The sequence below is a fragment of the Peromyscus leucopus genome, chromosome 5 (assembly GCF_004664715.2).
Source record: "Peromyscus leucopus breed LL Stock chromosome 5, UCI_PerLeu_2.1, whole genome shotgun sequence".
Lineage (NCBI taxonomy): Eukaryota > Metazoa > Chordata > Mammalia > Rodentia > Cricetidae > Peromyscus > Peromyscus leucopus.
In genome coordinates, this window is record NC_051067.1 from 56,505,554 (window position 1) to 56,528,513 (window position 22,960).

At 39.3% G+C, this 22,960-nt stretch overlaps 1 protein-coding gene and 1 pseudogene across 1 annotated transcript; one reads left to right on the forward strand and one right to left on the reverse strand.

Annotated features, from left to right (window-relative positions):
* LOC114707847 overlaps window positions 1-22,960 on the reverse strand; it is a 74,621-nt pseudogene that overhangs the window by 35,660 nt on the left and 16,001 nt on the right.
* On the forward strand, window positions 874-19,344 carry LOC114708076 (aldo-keto reductase family 1 member C18). Its single transcript, XM_028891076.2, has 9 exons — window positions 874-1,095; window positions 6,898-7,065; window positions 7,869-7,985; window positions 9,105-9,182; window positions 10,153-10,275; window positions 15,786-15,895; window positions 16,131-16,296; window positions 17,012-17,094; window positions 19,069-19,344. The coding sequence occupies exons 1-9, from the start codon at window positions 1,006-1,008 to the stop codon at window positions 19,109-19,111; spliced, it is 978 nt and encodes a 325-aa protein (XP_028746909.1). The 5' UTR covers window positions 874-1,005; the 3' UTR covers window positions 19,112-19,344.

Consider the following 22,960-nt stretch of genomic DNA (forward strand, 5'->3'; position numbering starts at 1 on the left):
AATATGTGTAAAGAATGAAGATATTTTGCATAGTGTTGAATGCAAGAAAAGTATCTGTATGTCTCCCCCCATGTGATTTTGTGGATGGAATTTCTTTACACAATGTAGAGATGAGTCATTTGTCTCTCAAAACCAATAACTCAGCAATTTGTTAATGGATATGGAAAATTTCTCAGTGAAAACAGATTGGATCAACACCAGTAATTTAGATACATAAAACCTCTTCTTAATTCAGCTTTGGAGAATGTGGTAGTTTCCATGTAGATTAATAAAAATGTTTGTTTAATTCTATAGCAATTTTTTCCATTGTAGCCTGTTTTATGTCACTTTCTGTTATTTAAATCAACCTTAAATTTCACCTGAATCTCCAAAATGTTCTATGTAAGAAAATATAATGACACATCTCCAATTCTTCATTTCTGCCAGAAGTATAAAGCACAAGAAGAAAGTGGGAAAATGAACATCGTGTCCTGATCACCTTCACAGGGAACTGGGGATCATTCCATTTAGAAAAGTATTTAAGATTTTTGTAGGCATTACTTATAGAAAAATTGAACCAAATGAAAATGGAAGAGAAGCAGAGGCCACCATTGTAGGATGTTGAAATATTCTGGTAAGTCACATAGTGAATGAACAAGAAGAGTCTTCTTTATAACAACAAAAAATTAAGAAAGTGCACATCTCAGCTTTTATACTCTAGAAATGCTCAGTAATCACTCAGTCTCTTGCAGCAATCTAAAATAATGTGTGGAGTATTCTATAACAACATTTATTAAATAATATCATTTGGGAGTCACTATGTGGGAGTTTCTAACAATTCTCTTTTGTATAAAAATAAGTGGACTAGTGCTAATTCTTTCCTTATAAGTAGAATACTGTTGGAACTTACTCCACCCCCACGCCATTGATCACTGATTAGTCATACATTTGGAGCTATAATTTACACTTGTTCACTGCCCTGTGAGAGCAGCAGAAGAAAGACAGTCTGCTAGGTCAGAGCAGTGAATGAGGATGAATTCCAAAGCTCAGAAAATGGAATTAAATGATGGCCACTCCATTCCTGTACTGGGATTTGGCACCTATGCAACTGAAGAGGTAACAGGGATGGGGCTGGGGTTGAGACTGGAATGAAGACAGATCTAAGAGAATGGAAGTTACCAATGCCTGTGCAGTTCTCATGGGCTCCTGGTTCTCTGTTTCACCAGGTTAGAGCTATGCCATGTAAGAAGAAAGAGGCCAATTGTGTGTGTGTTCTGTACCAGTGTCTGATCATGTAATCACTCACTATTCTCATCCAGAGATCAAATATCTTCCTTCAATTTTGATTTGCTTCAAAGAAAAGAAGAAAAATTAAAACTTACTTATTATGACTATCTGATAATATATATTACATAACCATTTTATTTGTTAACCATCGAAATATGTTTATTCAAGCCATTCATGCATTTTATGTTTAATTACTTGATTTTTGTTATTTCTGAGTTTGATATAAATTCTGGGTACTAGTCTTTATGAGATAATTGGCTGACACTTTTTCCTATTCCGTAGATTGTTTTCTTTACACTGTTGACTGTTTCCATTATTATGCAAAAGATTCTTGACTTGGTATACTATCATTTGTCTACTTTTGCTATTGTGTCCTGGGCCTTGGAGGACATATCCAAAAATTACCTATGCAATGTTTTAAAGAGATTGCTTCATGTTCCTTCTAGTAGCCTTATCATCTCAGTTCTTATAATAATGTCTTTGGTTCATTTTGACTGATATTTCTAGCAGGTAGCAGATTTTAGTCCCATTTCCATCCTGTGTGTAGAGATATTCAGTGTTCCTAGTTCTCGTTGGTTGAAAAACCTGTGTTTTTCTTTTTTTCTTTTTTTTTTTTTCAGATGCAAAAGCAAGAGGGTTTATTAGATACACGGGTACCCGGGGCGAAGTCTCTCGGAGGACTTGCGCGCCTTCCTAGGGCAAAGGGGACTTTTTATGGGATTCCAGGGCAGAGGCGCGGTTACAGAAGCAAGAAGCATAGTTACAGGGTCCCTATTGGTTGTTTCAAAGAAGGCCACGGTGAACTTGGGGTCGTATGTGTGTGGCTGATCTGGCCTTGCCCAGGCCAGCTGCTTATTCCTCAAGGCCAGGGGGCCAGCCATAAAATATCCTGATTTGACTCAACTGTCTTTCTCCCAAGGCCGCCGACCACAGTTATCTCTCTCTCCCAAGGCCGGATGGCTGGCCATAGTTATCTCTCTCAAGGCCGGGTGGCTGGCTACGGCTGTGAACTCCTGTTTTTCTGATTCCTTCAGAATGGCGTTTCTTAGGCTAAGTTATTGGGGGGGGGGACATTTCATCGGCCCAACGCCCCATGTCCTCATAATGGAGCGGGGGTCTTTCATTCCCCCATTTTCTTTTGTACCAAATGGAATCTTTCATTTTAGGATGGAGAATAAGGGGTCAGCTCCATCTCTGACTGTCTGAGCCTCTGATATTGCTGGGTTAGGATCAAGGCCTGGACAACAGAAACCCTATCCTTGATGAATTGCACCAATCTATTGAGGATACATGGCCCGAACAATAAAACGAGCAGGAGGATGATTAGGGAGCCCATAATGGTGGAGACAAGGGTAGTAAACCATGGTGACCTTTGGAACCATCCTTTAAACCATCTCTGTTGAGCATGGCTACTTGGAGCTGTCTGAATTGGCCGGTCTCCATAAGAGCTGCGGTCCCTGTATCTACCCCGGCAGCTATTCCGCCCATGGTAATTCCTCCCAGTAACAGGACCAGCGTCAGGGAAACAGGCTCTCTGGTGATGCCCCTCCTAATGTCAGGAGGACTATTAGGGGGATCAAGGGGACCCCCGGGTGAGTCTTATCTTTAGTGGGTTTAGAGAGCGTTGAACTAGATGTCTCGGTGCCCTCAGTTTCGTCGGGTTCCTTGGCAGCCTTCACATGCGATGCGTGGACCCAAGCCGCTATCCCATCAACCTTGAGTGCAGTGGGAGTAGTTAACAGGACGGTGTCTGGTCCTTTTCATCTCGGCTCTACGTTTCTGGATTGATGGCGTTGGACCCAGACAGAGTTCCCAATCTTGAATGGGTGAGGCACCACCGGGCGGTTCAGTTGCTCCCGGTAGGCAGGGGTTTCCACACCGTCTTTTGCACCAATTGGAGGGCTTGGAGGTGCGCCTCTAGGGTAGGGCTAGTGGCAAAAGAGGAGATATCAGGGTGAAGGAAATTTGCAATTGGTGGGGGAGCCCCATACATGATCTCAAGCGGGGTTAGGCCATGAGGCCCAGGAGTATTCCGGGCTCGGTAAAGGGCTAGGGGGAGTAGGAGCACCCAATCTCTAGTGCCAGTTGCAAGCGTTAATTTGGTTAAAGTCTCCTTAATGGTTCTATTTGCACGTTCTGCCTGTCCTGAGCTCTGGGGGCAGTATGCACAATGAAGTTTCCAATCAATCCCCAGTAGCCTGGCCACCTTCTGACTTACCTGGGAGACGAAGGCGGGCCCATTGTCTGACCCCAATATCTGGGGCATTCCATACCTGGGAAAGATGTCATCCAGGAGTTTTTTTGGTTACCACGTTTGCGGTCTTCTTTTTGGTAAGGAAGGCCTCTGTCCATCTATGTTGTAAGCTTGTCGCTCGGGGCTCTATTCTGCCCCCATTTTCTTTGCTAGTTCCTGGTCCTCCGGGCTTCTGCCATCCGGAGGGCCCGGGTCAGCGCGATCAGCTCTGCTCTTTTGGGCCGATGTTCCAGGTGGCAGTGGTGAGGCCCAAACTACCTCCGATTCGGTGGTGACGGCTGCTCCGGCCCTCCGTTCTTCTTCTTGGAGGAAGCTGCTCCCATCCGTGAACCAGATAAAATCTGTTAGGTCGGAGCGGGTGCCATGGGCCTCCGCCAGAATCTGGAGGCAATTGTGCTCCTTGGATGGGTCTGGCAAGGGCAGCAGGGTTGCGGGGTTGAGGGAGACAACTGGTCTGAACACCACTCGATCTGGGGGCTGTTGGACCAGAGCTTCCACCGCATGGGAGGATAACACAGTTAATGGCTGCCCCAAAGTCAGTTTCCCTGCATCCTTGAGCAAAACAGCAAGGGCGGCTACCATGCACAGACAGGGGGGCCATCCTGCAGCTACCGGGTCTAATTTCTTGGATAGATAAGCTACAGGTCTCTTCCATGGCCCCAGTCTCTGTACCAGCATTCCTTTTGCAAAGCCTGAGTTCTCGTCCACGAACAGTTCAAAAGGCTAGGACTTGTAGGGGGGTCCCTTTGGGTCCTGTCCAAATGCCAGCTGAACCTTTCTCTCGGTGGTCCATCGATACCTCCTGCTACCTGTGGCCCCCTGGACCAAAGCTGTGCAGTCACTGAGAGAGCCTCCGGTATGGCTCAGGACTGAATGTTGAGCCCCGGTGTCCACTAGGAAGGTCATTGGCTGCCCCCCAATCTTGAGAGTTATCCTAGGCTCAGGGGGGGGTCTCCTGGCCGTGACCTCCCCAATCCTCCAGATTGAGGAGGTCCTTGGCCCTTGGCTTAGTTCTCCGAGACCCTTGAGACTTCTGTGGGCAGTCACGAGCCCAATGTCCTCTTTCTTTACAGTAAGCACACTGGTCTTTGTCAAGATCTCTAGTCCTAACTCCCTCTCTGACCTGTCCCTGAGACACTACAGTGGCCAGGACTTTTTTTTTTTTTTTTTTTTTTTGTTTCTCTTATTAAATACTTTTTTTGTCTTTTTAAGTCTTTTTAAAAACGCCGGCGTCTCTTCCTGGTAACCTGAGCCGAATTGGTAGGGGGGTCTAGAGCCCCTCGGAGACCCGCTAAGAGCAACTGGCGATAGAGACGTAGGTGCTCCCTACCTTCGGGGTCGCGGAGTCCCAGTTCGGGCGGGTGAGGGGAAAGGCTGCATTAGGCAATTGGGTGGGTCTTTCATCGTCTCCTGGAACCTCCGAGCCTCCAGGAAGACTCGCTGTCTTTGGCTGGTTTGTCGCGCCTTCCTCGTAGGCGACCAGCAATTGGGGAGGGAGCAGGAGCCTCATCCTCCGCTGTTCGGGGGCCGCTGCAGGAGCCGCCGGTCCCTCCGGCGCTGTCGGGGGGGGGGCTGTAACACTCGGGGCGGGGTGACTCGGCGTCCACGGGTGACGCCGCCCCTGAGCCATCTTCCCCACACCTGGCCGGAGCCGGTCGCGCGGCGCGCGGTGCGCCGCCAAGGTGGAAGTGCGCTCCGCTGTGTTTTTCTTATTCATGCTTCAGTGTCTTTGTTGAGAGTCATTTGAAGAATATAAATTCACTTCTCTGAAGTCTAGTCTATTCATCATTCACCATTTTTTTTTTGTTTTGTTTTAAGAGACAGGGTTTATCTGTGTAATTTTGGTGCTTGTCCTGGATCTCACTCTGTAGACCAGGCTGGCCTTGAATCCACAGAGATCCACCTGCCTCTGCCTTCCAAGTGCCACCACCACCCTATTCCACTTATCTATGTGTCCATTTTCATGCCAGTAGCACAGTTTGTTTTAGTTTCCTACAAAAATGCTAAAAGTAGACATCACTTTTCTGGATATACATACTTCATTGTTCTCTTTCAGATTTGTGGCTTTTTAGTTTTTCCCTTTTATTGAAAATGGATTATTGTCTCATACAATATATCCTGATTACCTTCTCTGATGAGAGTTGAGAGATGCATTAATCTATGGCTATAAGGATAAGTCATTAAGAGTTAGTTCAATTCTATATCTATTTAGGTTCTTCTTTAGGGCCTAAGACCTGTCTGATTACAGGTTCATGAGCCCAGTAAGGATGCCAGGTATGGGATTTGTCTTGTGGACTAGGGCTTAAATCAAAAAAACAATTAGTTATTCCCATAATATTCATGCCACTATTGTAGCAGTGGGCATATCTTGCTAAGTCATTATTGAAGCTTGCAGGTTCATGGTTATATAAAATTGATGATTGCTTTTTTTCTTCCAGTATAATGTTAAATTCTTGACTTAAAATTAAAAAAAAAACACCTTTAGATCTCTATGAAATTACAAGGTTAAGAACAGTCATATATATTCAACTGATGAGTTCCCATGTTTGGTTTCTGAAGGGCTTAATAAAACATGGAAATGTTTTCATAGTGGTTTCATTATTTCGCTAGTCACACAGATGCCTGTAGGAGCTCCCAAAGCCACAGGACACATTCAACAGCTCTAGCTACTTCCTCTGAGGCTTTTCCTTTAGGGCAACCATCATCTGTTTAACTGGTTCTTATTTAAGAAATATGGCTATTACTTGTCTGGAAAAAATTTTAATACTGTTTCATAAAAAGAATGTTTACAGTTATTTTATTCTTCTTACCCTTAAAATTAAAGCATGAAATAAAAGGTAAATTCTAATTAGTGAATAAATAAGAATAAGTCTGTTTCACCATTTTTTATTTTTAATCAAACTTGATAGAAAAGACAATAATTTTATTTTTTCATTTTAATTTTTGAAAAGACAATAATTTTAAATTTTGCTTTATTTATAATTTTCCTAAAATTATGAATTTTGTTGTAAAATCTGACACTTGAAGTTTTTCTTTATGATCTGGATAGTTTCTTATGTATAAATCTATGTCTTTTGAGGATTAATCTTTACTGTGCATACTTATTTGTGACATGTATATTATTTAACTGCTTAGAAAAAGGTTAACACAGCATACTAGTCACTATTTTCAGACTAGAGTCTGCTGGTATCTGGGAACTTAGACCTCTTACCAATGTTTTTATTGATGTAGGAAAGACCCAGTAAAACTTGAATGGATCCATCACTCCAAGCAGAACTAACTGAAAACATGGGGGAAATTGTTCCCTCTAAAAGTCACTGCTTGTACCAAACTTAATCATGGAGATCTTTAAATACTGTTTATTTCTGTTTCTTTAGCATCTCAAGAAAAAGTCTATGGATTCCACCAAAGTAGCTATAGATGTTGGATTCCGCCATATTGATTGTTCTCACTTCTACCAAAATGAAGAAGAGGTGGGACAGGCTATTCGAAGCAAGATTGAAGATGGCACTGTGAAAAGGGAAGATATATTCTATACTTCAAAGGTATCATATATACAGTGCATAATTGTGCAAATTAATGAAGGGGGTGTATTCAGATGACATGGTACAATTAAATCTGTAGTTGGTGAATTGTGTTTATAGGCCATCTTTTATTCATGCATGCCCACATATTACATTCAGTATTAAACATGGGAGGTGATGTTTCTTTCTCAGCATTGCTATATTTAAACTTAAAAGCTTAATGTAAAGTCCACTTGCTTATCTGAGACTCTGCTGAAAGCACTATGATTTAACATGAACTACATTATCAGAGAGGACTCTGTTGGGACAACAAGTTCCCTTATATGCTGAGTGATTCTCCAAACATTATAATTACGAATATAAATCATATTTATAGATAAGACAGAACATTATAAAATAACCCTTTGCGTGTTAAATAGGAAATAGCTAAAGTGTCTAGTACTATGTCCACAATATATTAAAATATTAAAAACTTTTCTTTAGTTATATAAATTAAAGGGATACTGAATCTTCCCCCATTGAGTTCAGAAGCTGAGAGAATTAAAATATTAAATTGCTCTATAAGACACAATTATAGCACAAATTGATAATGTGTTTGTATATCAAGAATTTTCCTTCAATTGTTGTCATATTTATTAATAAAAGCCACACATATGAGAGTTTATGTAGATGGACACCACCATAAGACATTCAGGATGAAAGTGAGTATTTTTCTTGTGGTCAGTTTTTAAGCAGTTGAAAATTTCTCAATACCAAATAACAGAAAGCCGTTGATAATGGTAACTTATTAATCCAGCACAACTCCCATTGTTCATACTCTATAGCTTTGGTCAACTTCTCATCGTCCAGAGTTGGTCAGACCCAGCTTGGAAAGTTCACTGAGAAAGCTTAATTTGGACTACGTTGACCTCTATCTCATTCATTTCCCAGTGTCTCTGAAAGTAAGTAATTTGTAATATCGAACTGTCTAACTTCAGCTGTCAACATGATGTTCATTGTGTGAGTAGATAGATTTAATACATAAAATTCATAAATCTCACTTTACTTATACAAGTTATAGAACAACAAGGTGTGGCTGTAGAAATGATGGGAGGAAAGAACTGATTCCTACAAGTTGTCCTCTGATCATCCACTGTGTTGTATACACACACACATACACACACACACAAAAAAAAGTGAAAAATAAATAAAATGTAAAAAGAAAACTTAAGGGCCGGGCATTGGTGGCGCACGCCTTTAATCCCAGCACTCGGGAGGCAGGGCCAGGCAGATCTCTGTGAGTTCGAGGCCAGCCTGGGCTACCAAGTGAGCTCCAGGAAAGGCACAAAGCTACACAGAGAAACCCTGTCTCGAAAAACAAAAAACAAAAAACAAACAAAAAAAAAAGAAAAAGAAAAAGAAAACTTAAAAATACTACCTAGGATAACTTATGTGAAAAAGTTTACCACATCAAGTAAATGAACAAAGCTAAGGAGTAGTCTTTGCAAATATCTCCACTACCCTTCCTCTGTATTATCAAAAGTTTGGTCAGTTTTGTTTCAGCCATTTCTATTGATGATAAATAAGGCCTTTAGCTCAAAGCTCATGCTCATTAATATTTGATGGTTTCCTGTATGTTCCAATATCAAAGTTCATCTTGCAAAGAAACAATTGACTTTTTCTCACTTTCCTGACTTTCTATCATTCATGCAGTAGGAACATTAAAGGCCACAGATTGGAGCCCTGATTATTTATCCTGTGTCAAGATTCCAACTCACAATTGCCTGAAATCAGTGCAATGATGCTAGTGACATTGTCAGAGAAAAATGGACATCACAACAGGGAAATGAGCAGGTGTATTAAAAGTAACATGTCAACTAGTACCCGCAGGACATGCAAATGCATTGTTTATTATCACACATAACATATGAAAAAGCAAAGTGAAAGTCACTTTATTAATATATGAAAAGTTGTTCCATCTAGGTTAGGGGTTTAATTTCCAGCCATAAATTTATCTAGGAGCATAGCTACAGGAAGAGATGTAAAAATGGTAAGATCTCTAATGACTGCTACTATTCCAGCCAGGGGATGATATTTTACCTCAAGATGAGCATGGAAATTTAATATTTGACACAGTGGATCTCTGTGCCACATGGGAGGTGAGTGACTATAATAAAGACCACAGAAGAAATAAAGAAATAGAAAGCAAGAGAATATGATAGGTAAGTGATCAGCCCTTCTAAGACTCTTGGGACATCTCAGAAGGAAGGTCAGGAAGAATGTAAGAGACACAAGACAGAGAGAAGAATGCTGTCTTCTGGGCATGACACAGACAATGCAGACATGATCCCTCAGCAGGTGCCCACCCACCCTCAAATAGGCCTGCACAAGATTGAGTCTGTCAATAGTCAATCATCAATCCTAGAAGGACTAATGGAGCCCTATGTTCCCCGGTGAACTAGCTACTGATGATAGATTCTGGGGAAGGAGCAGTCATTGTCTTCAGTTGGGTATCCACTCAGGAACCCACCAGACCCCAACAGACATTTCCAAATCCATGATCACATCAATAATCCTGGTTAAATTCTAAAGGCCTCAAAACAAAAGAAAATGAATGTGGGAAGGAGACTTGTAGAGAGAGAGGACAAGTAATAGCTGTGGGAAGGAGATTACTAGAGTGTATGAGGATTACAGTATTCTGAAAGCTATATATATATTCAAAGAACCAATTCAGTGGATGTTACTGAAAACAGCAGAGAGGTCCAGTTCACACAACTCCACATGTAGGAAAAGGATGAGTGCTCTTTGCTGTAGACATTATGGTCTTTCTTGCTGATGTTCTGCTTAAGTAGTAGGAAAAATGCATAGCAAAAACAAAGTGAACGTGGAGAAGATAACTGTATCCTGCTTTCCTCCCTATAAAATAATCATGATTGCCTAAGGAGAGCATAGGACTTTATCTTATTGTCATCATCTTTTCTGCCATTTACTTCATCAGGTTTTACCGATAAATACAAGTCAACTTCACTTTCCTTTCTTGGCACTCTTCTTTCTAGCAACACAGCTTTTCATGTCTATCAGCCAGATTCCAATTGTGTATGTTATTCTCCACCAATGTTTTCTTCCCAGGCCATGGAGAAGTGTAAGGATGCAGGATTAGCCAAGTCCATCGGGGTGTCCAACTTTAATCGTAGGCAGTTGGAAATGATCCTGAACAAACCAGGGCTCAAGTATAAGCCTGTGTGCAACCAGGTGAGCTCCTTTATCTCTTTTCCATTAGACTTTCTTTGCTTTCTGGATGTTCTATTGACAGGTGTCTGTGTGTCCTTCCTACTTGTTCATCTTCCTGTTACGGAGCAAAAGGTGCTAAGAGCAGAGCCTTTATCCAGGGCTCTTGAACAGCTTGTATCTTTGCTTTGTAAAGCAAAACAATAATGAAGGGAGACCATAGTGTGGAACATGTTTAGAGAAGTCAAGGCTAACACTTGGAGATGAAGTCATTAGTCACACTTCAGAAGGAAGATCCACTTATCCCTAATGATGGCCATAGACTGAGTCAACAAAGGATCAGTGGAAAATACAGCAATACTGGTAGTAGATGAAATCCATACTCAGAAAATTGTAGTAATAATTATAGTTGATCCGGTGCCTGACAACATCTATTGTGTGCTGATTCTGTGATCTGAGATACTTTTCATAACTTACATATAAGAAATGTGGGCTGGGCAGTGGTGACACTCACCTTTAATGCCAGTACTCAGGAGGCAGAGGCAGATGGATCTCTGCGAATTTAAGGCCAGCCTGGTCTACAAAGTGAGTTCCAGGATAGCCAGAGCTACACAGAGAAAGCTTGTCTCAGAAAACAAAAGGAAGAAAGGAAGAAAGGAAGGAAGGAAGGAAGGAAGGAAGGAAGGAAGGAAGGAAGGAAGGAAGGAAGGAAGGAAGGAAGGAAGAGTTCTCTGTTGGAAAAAAATGTGACATGATGTGTTGAGTACATAATGACATATTATTTTTGAATATAAATGTCAAAGAAATAATACAGAAGTAATATTTTTACATCAGTTATATAACAAATCACATTTAAACTTTTAGAATATTTGGGATAATGATATAAATATTAATGTGTCTAAAACAGTGGTTCTCAACCTTCCTAATGCTCTGATGCTTTAATATAGTTCCTCATATTGTGGTGACTCACAACCATAAAATTATTTTTGTTGCTGCTTCATAATTTTGCTCGTAATTTTGCTAGTGTTATGAATTGTAATATAAATATCTGATATGCAAGAAATCTGATATGTGACCCCTGTGAAAGGATTATTTGACCCAAAGATATCATGACCCACAGTTAAGAATCACTAGTTTAAAATGATTAATGTATATCATAGTCTATAATATAGGCAAGTGTAAGTGTCTACACCTGCACACATGTGTTTAATGTTTTGATGAACCCATTGAAAATAAATTATAGTAACCCCTGTCCCCGAGGAGCATTCCCAGGGTCTGCTCTCACGTGCATCAGACAGTATTCCCATGGGAGGCACAGAGTTGGCTGCTAGGTTTTTCCACCCAGAATGTGAGCCTAGTCTTTAGCCTCTCTCCAGTGGGATCTTCTGTTGCACAGACAGAGGTGCCTAGAAACAACAGAGGGTTTGCGGGTGTCCAGGGCCGGAGAAACACAGCTAGTTAGTGAGCAGTGTGGTTTGAGATGGCTGTGACGCCTGAGTGAGGCAGCTCTGGGGCATTTGCTATGAAGAATTCTATTTCTTACTGAAGAACAAATTATTAATATTGGGTGAGTACTTCAACAGTGTGACTAATGTTTGAAATTATTTTTTCTAAGAATTTTTCTACAAACTTCCAAAAGTAGTAATGTTTGTAGTTAACTATAAATCAAGCTTTGAAAGTCCAAAACAAATAAGAAAAGACTGCCTTCCTTTTCGAGAAAAAAAAAATGTAATTTTTCTGGCCACAGGGCATTGTGCATTGTCGATGTGGTCTATGGTCAGTCTTCTTTTCTCCTCAGAGAAAGAGACTCGGAAGTAAGGCAAGGTCTCTAAGATAGTTCTTAAAACTTCAGACTTAGAGTTAGTAATAGAATTGTGTTTCAAAGCCCTCAGTACCCATCTGGGATGAGCGCTGTGACTGCAGACAGGCATGCAGTTGGAGTTCGAGTGGATTTTTTTCCTAAGTTGACAAGTGCAGTCCACACATTGTTTCATCAGAACTGGATCTTTTCCTGTGCCCTTAAGTTTGTGAACCCAGAGGGAAAGGAGACCAGAAGATGCCCAGACACATCAGATAATAGTGACTACACTGGTTGCTGATGTTGAGTTATTTTAAACTCTAATTAATCATTTGGACAGCAGTATTTATCTCTTTGTTGTAAGCTCATAGCCGAACTACTTAAGTACAGTTTATAGCATTTTAGTGCAGTTAATTCTTCACAGAAAACCTACACTGCAGATTTAAAGGTACTGTACAACCATGATGTCTGCAAATAACATTCCTTGGCACCTTCTTGTCATTTAGACTAGTACGTAATATAACTTGAGTGACCGCTTCGGGAAGTACTGTCAGAGTCTAGTGTTGCGTTCTCAGTGTTGGACTGAGTTCTCAGCTCTGTCCTAGACATTTGCACTACAGTAGCCAAGTACATTCTTGTTGTCTGTCACTGTGCTCTGTTGCCCACTGGTGAGCACTCCTGGGTCCATGCCAGCTGCTGCAGAGGTTATTTTACAACCCCCTGGCTATTGCCAGGCTACTGAAAAGAAACACTATATTTGTATGCAATACTAACCGGTTGACTGCTAACGTCTGCTTCTGCTTGCTGTGCCTTGTTCTGGCTGCTTTTTCGTGCTAATAAAGTATGTTTGGTGTTTGCCTTGTAAAAAAATTATAGAAATAACTATTCACTCTTACTACAGAACAAAATTAACTGTTCTCATCCAATACTATATAGTTAGAGTATTAGATCAAAGGAACTCAAAAATTAGTGGAGTTTTCAGCTTTAGCTGAAGGAAGTTGGAGATAATAACAAATAAACCAGAACTCAAATAATCTAGCAACTAGTGATGTCAGATTTGATGATTTAGTAAAGCTAGCCATAGTCATATCTCTTTTTTTTTTTAAGGTAAGATTTTTTTTTCCTTTTATTTGAAATGCATTTCCTTCTCACATAATGTATCTTGGTTAGAGTTTCTACTCCTCTACATTTCTCCCTACGTTCCCTCCCAGCTGGATCCATCCCCATTCTATCTCTCATTAGAAAACAAAAAGGCAGCTGGGCAGTGGTGGCGCACGCCTTTAATCCCAGCACTTGGGAGGCAGAGCCAGGCGAATCTCTGTGAGTTCGAGGCCAGCCTAGGCTACCAAGTGAGCTCCAGGAAAGGCGCAAAGCTATGCAGAGAAACCCTGTCTCGGAAAAAGAAAAGAAAAGAAAAGAAAGAAAGAAAACAAAAAGGCTTCTAAGGGATAATAATAAAATAAAATAAGATAGAACAAAAACTAACACATCAGAATATGACAAAACAAATTAACAGAAGGAAAACAGCCCAAGAAAAGGCACTAGAAGCAGAAACCCACTGATTTGCACACTCAGAAATCCATACAAACCACTAAACTGGAAGTCATAATATATATGCAAAGATCCTGTGGGGTATGTATTTTATCTATAGATAGATAGATAATAGACAGATGATAGATAATGAATAGATTAGATAGATGATAGATAGGTAGATAGGTAGGTAGATGGATAGATAGATAGATAGATAGATAGATAGATAGATAGATAGATAGATAAATTTTTTAAAAAACATGACATTATGAGACAAGGAACCTCCAAAGATGACAACTGAATTTGCTTTCTGTTGGCCATATACTACTGGGCGTGCAGCCTACCCTTAAGAGTAGTTTGTTTCCCCAGTGAGAATACCTTGGAGGAAACTAAATTTTTACTTGCAAGTGGTTATCAATTGGAGACTGATCCTGTGTTAGGGATGGGGCTTCTGTCTACTTCTTTCTGCTCTAGGACACCATCTGGTACAGCCTTGCACAGGCCCTGTGCAAGCTGCCTCAAACTTGGTAAATTCATATGCATGTTGATCCAATTGATTTAGAGGGCATTGTTTTCTTAGTGTCCTCCATCCCAACTGGCTCTTACCTAACCCCCATACTCTATACCTAACTTCTGTGGTTCTATGGCTTGTACCTTGATTTTCATTGACTTAATATCCATCATATGTGTCTTTCTGGGTCTGGGTTACCTTGCTCAGAACGATTTTCTTCTAGTTCCACCCATTTACCTGCAAATTTCATTATTTCATTTTTTGACAGCTGAGTTAATACTCGATCATGTAAATGTATCACATTTTTTAATCTACTTTTCTGTTGAGGGACATCTAGATTGTTTCCAATTTCTGACTATTATACACAGAAAGACTGAGCAGGTGTCTCTGTGATAGGATGAAGTATCCTTTGGATATATGCCCATGAGTGGTAGAGCTGGATCTTGACATAGATTGATTTTCATCTTCCTGAAGAACCACCACTCTGATTTCCATTGTGGCTGTACAAGTTTTCACTCCCACCAGCAACGGATAAGTGTTCCCCTTACTCCATGTCCTCACCAGCATGAGCTATCACTTGTTTTGTTGATCTTAACAATTCTGACAGGTGTAAGATGAAATCTCAAAGTAGTTTTGATTTACATTTCCCTGATGACTAAGAAAACAACATATCTTTAAGTGTTTCTCGGCCATTTAAGTCTCCTCTCCTGAGAACTGTGTTTAGATCTGTACCCCATTTTTAATTGAGTTATTTTTTTTCTTGATTTAAAGCCTTTTGAATCTGTCTTTATTAATTGTGTGAATGTGGTTTCAAGGTTGACCACTCTAAATTGGACAAGAAGTAAAGGAGCTCATTCCAGGGAGGCTAATTCTCCTCTTCCCAGAGTATTGGTTGACTGTAGTTCTTTGTCTAGGGATGAAACCAGTGAAATTCCCCCCTTTGATGTTAACATATATAACAATATTGCTATTCACTCTTCTTTCTTGATATATTAGTGTAAAAAGAATTTGGATATAAAGTCCAAACAAATTTAACAACTTTAAGAAAAGCTACATTATGATTTCTTTCATTTAATTGCCAGTACTGTGTGAAAGGAATTAATATAATAACCACCATCATTAGAGGACAATACTTTTCTATTCTCTCTGTGTGTGTCTCTGTCTCTGTCTCTCTCTGTCTCTCTCTCTCTTTCTGCGTGTGTGTGTGTGTGTGTGTGTGTGTGTGTGTGTGTCCCTCCCTCCTTCCCACCCTCTCTGTACTTACTTTATTCTCCTTTTGATTCAAAAACTAACTCAATATTACTGGTAAAAGTTTTAACAACTTCCTGTTCTCTTTCAGACCTTACCTCAATTGAATATTTGATCAAATCCTTGCTTTCATCTACTATTTAATATTCAAAGCTCTACAAATTCGTGGAATTTGTTATGTCTCCTACAGTAAAAAAAAAATGGTGTTTAGCCTCCAAGATCTGACCTGCAGGGTTACTGAATCTCAAGAATGTTACTTTTTTATCTTCCCAAAATAGATATTAAATTTATTTGAAAAAAACCATGACATGGTATTGATGATACTCTCAATTCAAATTTCATGCTAATATTGATTATTTTTATTCAGCTTCCTTTCCTTTAATATCTCTTTGATATTACTAAGGGATTTCATGGAATTTTATATGCTCCTATTCTGTTTATATACAGGTAGAATGTCATCTTTATCTCAACCAGAGCAAGCTGCTGGATTACTGCAAGATGAATGACATCATTCTGGTTGCCTATGGTGCACTGGGAACTCAGAGATATAAAACTTGGTAATAAAAACAGCAGAAGTCATCTATAAGTCACAATTGTTAACATAGTCTTAGTTCTACAACAGTCAGATTTCTGGAATTTACTCTCAGTACAGGTGGGGTTACATTTCTGGAAGGTCTCAGAGGATGATTAGCTGCGAGTCCACTGACTACATTTGAGAATTCTGGACTCTTATGGCTATTTTCATTTGTGTTCAATTGGCAACAAATTTCTGGGATTTGTCTTTCCTTCTAGTGTTAATGAGGATACTCCAGTTCTCTTGGATGATCCAGTTCTTTGTGCCATAGCAAGGAAGTACAAGCGGACACCCGCCCTGATTGCCCTTCGATACCAGCTGCAACGTGGAATTGTGGTCCTAGCCAAGAGCTTCAATGAGGAGAGAATCCGAGAGAACATGCAGGTGAAGAGGAAGCCAGACACCAGGGCTCTTAAGCTGCATCCTTCATATATGCCACATCTTTAATTTTCAATTTTAGAATTTTCAAATGTACAATAAGTTTAATAAATTAAGCAGTCCATCTCTTACCTAAATTTGTCAGCTTTTAATTTATTGATATTGTATTATTTCTCTATAACACTAAAGTAACACCAATCAGTGATGGACCCATGTGTTAAAATTGTAACAGTTAGTGATCATCTTTTTTCAAGATAAATCTGATTGGGATTATCTACAATGAGTCATCTTCCAGCCAGCTTCTGAGTCCTTTGAGCAGGAATCATTAATGATTGGGCAATTCCTACTTTAAGTAATATTGAAAATAATTTTTTTCTCATCCTAATTCTTCATGGGTAGAACATACAAATGCAACTGTATCCATGAAAATTTCTGAAGCATATTTTCAAAACTGTCTCTGCACTTCTCTGGATCTTTCATGTCATGACATTATTTCTTCTGAATCAAGTCAGCTTTCCTTCTTCTCCAGATTCTTCTGAAATCTTTACCTGTCGTATTACATGTTATGTATGATGATATATTTCCATTTAATTTTTTAATCTGGTTTTCAGTGTTTTGCTTGATGACTTTAAGAATTGGGGGCAACTCCTCAGATTGTCTCAGAATGACAAATATTCTTCATAAATATATATTTAAAATAATATCTCTTCCTCTATAACAGGCTTTTGATTTCCAATTGGATTCAGATGACATGAAAATCCTCGATGGTTTGAATAGAAATTTTCGGTACTTTCCTGCTGACATGTAAGTAACTTTTATAACTTTTATAATTTTTGATGGTTCTCCACTTATTTTCTAAGGACAGTTTATTAATAGCATGTCTGTCAAAAGTTTCCTCACTATGAGGAAGTCAAAGAACAGTTAGAGTCCGAGAAGACACAGATTTCTAGAATTCTCTTTCTAAACTCAGAGTTTTACTCTTGGACACAGCAAAAGGGAGTAGATACAGGGTCACCTTGGTCTGATGCACTGGATGCAGGGTCACCTTGATCTGATGCACCTTTCCCTCTTGTATCAGTTGCATGGAATGTGCTGGGTCAGCCAACATCATTGCTGAGTCTATATCCTTCCTGGAGATTTTTTGATTCCATCTATATCCTATGGATATAAATTCTGGGTATTTCAATGTCACATTTTCAAATAGTATAATGATCAATTTACAATGTCATCTCAAAAATCTGCTCAATTTCTTACAGACCAAAGGCAATTCCATTATCTCTGTGGTACGGGTCAATAGCGCTCACCCCTCTTCATATGCAATTGCTTATTGAATCTTGCTAATTTAATGGCTTTAATAATGTCAAGCATCTTATTTCCTTTACACTCTATGTGTTCAGGACTCAGACAAACATTTTTCTCAAGAATTTCTCAATTGTTGTTGTAAATAAAACACTATTTTACTCAACAGACTATCATTACTCTCCTTATGTTATCTACAAGTCTATATAATTTACAAAAAGATGCATAATATAAAAGAAGTTAAGCAAGGAATTGCTTCTTGTGTGAAAATTTATTCATAATTAATTCAAATTAAGCACAATAATGTAGAGAAAGTATTAGAATGCACAATTACATGTAATCCAAAATTGTAAAGTGGGTTATTACCTATATTAACAAAATATTGCTAATATTTTAATAGTATTGAGAAAAATAATGAAGTGAGCACACTTATTCAATGAGATGGAAATAATGGCAAGCAGTCAGTCATTTTTGCTCCTATTAAAATGATAAATCTGGGTTGAAGATTTAGCTCAGTGGTAGAGCGCTTGCCTAGCAAGTGCAAGGCCCTGGGTTTGGTCCTCATCTCCGGAAAATAAATAAATAAGTAAATAAATAAATAAATAAATAAATAAATAAATAAATAAAATGATAAATCACTTTATCACTTTCATGCTACTTAGAGCAAATTCCTTGGACATGGAACTTTAGTCCCATAAATGAAATTCCTTCCAGTTCTGGATAACATAGCATACCCTGTATCATAAGCAGCTAGTAAATAATTAATGATTGAAGACAACTGACACTAAGTGCTATCAGTTACTTTATCATTTAAGAGTAGTCTCTGTGAATTCAAGGCCAGCCTGGTCTACAGAGCGAGATCCAGGAAAGGCGCAAAGCTACACAGTGAAACCCTGTCTCGGGGGAAAAAAAAAAGAGTAGTTTTTATCTTTTTACTACTTTTTAATTTGGTGTATATGTGTGCATGCACATATTTCGCATATGAAGTTCAGAGGACAACTTGCAGAAGTTGATTCTGTGCTGCTATCATGTGGGTCGCAGGGATCTAACTCAAGTCACCTGGGATGACAGCAAGCACTTTTACCTGCTGAGCCATCTCGCTGTCCCGCAAAAGTATTCATTATTGTCAAATACATAACTGGAATTGCCCAATTCAAAACAAGGCAAAATCAGTTTCTGCTTCATTGAAAATTTACAGTAAAAAGAAATGGTCGTCTTTTTGCATTATAGAAAGACGTATATATTTGAATGATTGGCTCTGGGTTCTCTATGTGTTAAGTTCCAAGGAAAATATATTTGAATAGCTCATTTGTTCTTCCTTAGCTCTATTATAAAGTACTGTTTCTAAAAATAAGAACACAAGTCATATGGCTTATCAGAAAATCAAATTTTCCATTTGAGCCTCAGTGGCATAGCTCTAGAAATCTTACATTAGAAACAGTCATCAGACACATTGTGCATTGTTCTTTCTCATTGCAGGTTTAATGCTCACCCCAGCTTCCCATTCTTTGATGAGTATTAACATGGAGGCCTTTGCTATGAGCTCTGATCGAAGCTCGTATGCGTGATGCTGGACTCTCATATACCAATAACTGAATACATCACCTTCAATCCATGCTGCTTAGAAACTCACCATCAGTTTGAGCTATGTCTGTACACCAGGGAGCAAAAGTACTAAATTTTGGCTCTTTTTTTTTTTTGGTTTTTTCAAGACAGGGTTTCTCTGCATAGCTTTGCGCCTTTCCTGGAGCTCACTTGGTAGCCCAGGCTGGCCTCGAACTCAGAGAGATTCGCCTGGCTCTGCCTCCCGAGTGCTGGGATTAAAGGCGTGCACCACCACCACCCGGCTAAATTTTGGCTCTTTTCTATGAATAAAAAAATCTTATTTCAGTCTCACCTGCTCCTGTGTATAGACCTTGAATGTTTTACCTCCTCCTACCCCATTTAGCCCTCAAACTGATTAATCTGGATATTTGTGCACAGCACAGTGTTTAAGAGATAAGAGCTATTTTATTGACTTTTCTAGAGTAGGTATGGATAGGTTTCTTACCCTATAGGAAAGTAGCGATTAGGAGGGTTTTGTCAATAAATGTTTCTCCTGATCTTCAAACAACAAGAAAATATACATGTGATCTGGTAAGGCAAGATAAACATGAGAAGAGCAGCCAACATTCCTGGAAGCTCGAAGATTGCAGCTCCAAGAAGTTGGAGAATGCAGTCTCTGTAGAAGGCTTTTAAGGGAGCCAAGAGGGAAGTCAGTCTGCAAAGGTCGTGAGTTCCTTGGGATATAAACAGATCCACTGTATCACAGGATGGAATTTGCAGATGAGAGATGGAATTCCAACTAAACTCTGGTGTGTCCTGATTCCAATCCATACAAAGGTACCATACAAGAACTCCCTTCTGTAGACACAACTCAAGCAATTTCCTTGTTTCTTCCAAGATACTTTAAGAGGCCTGTGTTTTCAAATTGCTTATGGATAAATGCTAATGATCTAGTGGCATGGCCTGGTATACCAAATATAGATATATAAAGTATAATACATGTATATATAACTTTAATACAAGGAACACTGTAATGAGGGACCTGTCTGCAGCATCAGTATATTTGCTCATTCCATTTGGATTACACAGTCTCTCCTCATACAATACCAGAAGATTATGTAATATCATAGCATACATTTTATCAAAAATTTAATTTATATTATCTAGGTTAGAGTCCCACAGTCATAAACAAACCTACCATGACTTGCTGGTAATCTGAGCTGATTTTACTCCTTGTCAAAATATCCAGCGATAATTGTGCTCTTTTATGCTGGATAATTGGACCAGACACAGAGGTCACCCCTATTGACATTCTCTAGCCAAAATAGCCATTGATATATATGTCTTTTGTAATGAAACTCAGCACTGGTGGCTTTCTCAGAGAAGGGATATTCTCCATGACTAGATGCAGTATTCTAAATGGTGAGTCAATTATATTTTCCCACTGTATCCCACATCAGATGTCAATGATAGGGTCAGGCTATGACCAGAGGATTCTTGCCTAGTCTACACAGTTTGCCTATAAGGACTCAATAATTAAGGGTTTGCTAAATCTAAATGGTACTGTGTAGCTGCAGATATTATAGATTCTCATCACCCCCTCCCCTGTTTTTATAAATTTGTGTCTCCAAATAAGGCATACAATGGAATTTTGACCTGTTTGATCACCCTCAAGAAGCATGTTTAATTGGAAGACACACCATATCTTTAAGAAAACACTTACTATATAGATGATAATCAAGCAGAGAATCCCATAAGTGGATCTCCCTCCTAACTCTGCCTTTGGCCCTATTACGTTCTAAATTTACAAGCCACCATGTCTTCCCTTATAAGTTTTCAAGCAATACTTTTTAAAAGTCCCATGCTCACAAAGATGTTGTCTCTATGTAACACATGCACTTCCTCCCACTCCCATTTTTAAAAGTCATTCTATCTTACAGAATAGATTATATAACCGAGGACAGATGGCATCATATGTCCCAATGTCAACACACTGCTCGAAAGGAACCCCAGTGGACTGTTATAGGACCCCTTGCAAAGATATAATTCCACTTTGCTAGCATTAGTATCTTTGCAAGTGATCACATAGTTAATAAGCTTGAAGACCCACCTCCTCTGAGCCATTGAAGAAAATTAAAATAATTGCGTCCAAGACAACACCAGAGCAAAGATGAGAAATGTCATCTAGTAAATGCCAATCATATCAGGAAGTGATCAGGGAAGAAATTCTTAACACTTCTTATGGAGCCCCCCGAACTACACCTCCATATTCATGGGAAGCCATGTGCTTATGTATAAGGCCACCTTCCTCCAGGGTTAGTACAGCTCCCATGGAAGAGAGGCTCCAAAACAAGAGGCAAGTGTGTCAAACGTTTTCAATTAAAACAGAAACACACAAATTTGACAAAGAAATAAGTAGGTCATATGTTCTTATATTTGTCAAACATCATATTTGACAGATGTTGATATGGAAGGCATCTCTTATCCCTGACCGGACTGGGAAAATACAGGAAACTTTAGAGTCCAACAGCAAACACAAGGGTTTTAAGTTCCTCGACTGAATGATACAAAGAGAACAAACTCTTTACTTCTGAAAGTCAAAGACTAGAGGTCACAAGATAAAACCATCACAACAACATTTAGCTTTGACTTCCCACTGAGTGAATGGAAGTGTTTTCAAATTGCAGGATCCTCCTATTCCTATCTTAATGACACAAGTAACATCACTACCTAACCAAAGACTGTTAAAAGGCCTTCACATAACTGTAGCTCAATCTGCAGTTCCGTTGTCACATTATCCAGAACCTGGACACTTTTCCATAAGTGATGGATTTGTTCCCTGGTTCCTGCCCATCAAACTGGGGCACCTTTGTTGCGCTCTCAGGTGCAAGACATCATTGTTACTATCTTTGTAATATACCTATAGTATGCTTCATTGAAATGTGATAGATATGTGTTGAACTTGATCTCACTCTATGAACTGTAAGTTTCCTCCCCATACAGGTCTCAGCTGCCAGCTCTTCTTGATCTGCATTCACTTCCCAGGTATACAACTGCCAACAATGGTGCTGACCTCCACTACGTGGATTGTATTAACCATGATGTTAATTAATCTCTATGTAGTAACATTAACAAGACAGTCACTCACTTTTCTCATATAAACCCTGATTTGCCCAGAAATGTCTGGAAACTATACACATCTCCAAACCACACCCTGTAAGAAGCAGAGTGAGCATGAATTTTCCAGGTGTGTCACATTCACCCACAGCTAGATAGTCTTAAGTTCACTGAACTGGGTTACTTTTTTCCTCCAGAAGGGAACCACAGTATTGATGCTGGCGTACAGTGTTTTTCTACCGCCACCTAGTGGTGTGCCCATGCTTCCTACAATGGTGCTGTTCTCGGGGAACTGTCCATACTATAAACCTTCTAATCTTCTCAGCCATTCTGATTTGTGGGGAGGCTTTGGGTGCTTTAATCTCATGAAGACAAGCAAGCTGTAGGTATAACAGATAGATCCAAAAGGGAACTTAACCACCCTGGTTTCAAGTATTCATCTCAACTCAGACAAGTCCCCTGAATGGAGAATGTTCACCACCAAAATATTATATATGTTTTGTAATAAATTCAAAACTCCAGTGAAACAAGATTCCCTTATATTTTTGTAAACTTTATAACCATCATTAATGTTTTATATAAATCTGATAAAAATTTATCCAATTTAAGACAAGACACTAGAATATAAAATGTATTGTATGCATGTATATATTACTTTGTGTAGATTTATATTTCAATATGTCATCTTTTCTATCACAAAAGTAGAACA

What these genes read in the sequence shown, in the direction of transcription:
- LOC114708076 (XM_028891076.2), top strand. Translation starts at nt 1,006, where the DNA reads ATGAGGATGAATTCCAAAGCTCAGAAAATGGAATTAAATGATGGCCAC. An exon ending in GCACCTATGCAACTGAAGAG is followed by an intron (nt 1,096 to 6,897) that starts GTAACAGGGATG and finishes CTGTTTCTTTAG; the next exon opens with CATCTCAAGAAAAAGTCTAT. An exon ending in ATATATTCTATACTTCAAAG is followed by an intron (nt 7,066 to 7,868) that starts GTATCATATATA and finishes CATACTCTATAG; the next exon opens with CTTTGGTCAACTTCTCATCG.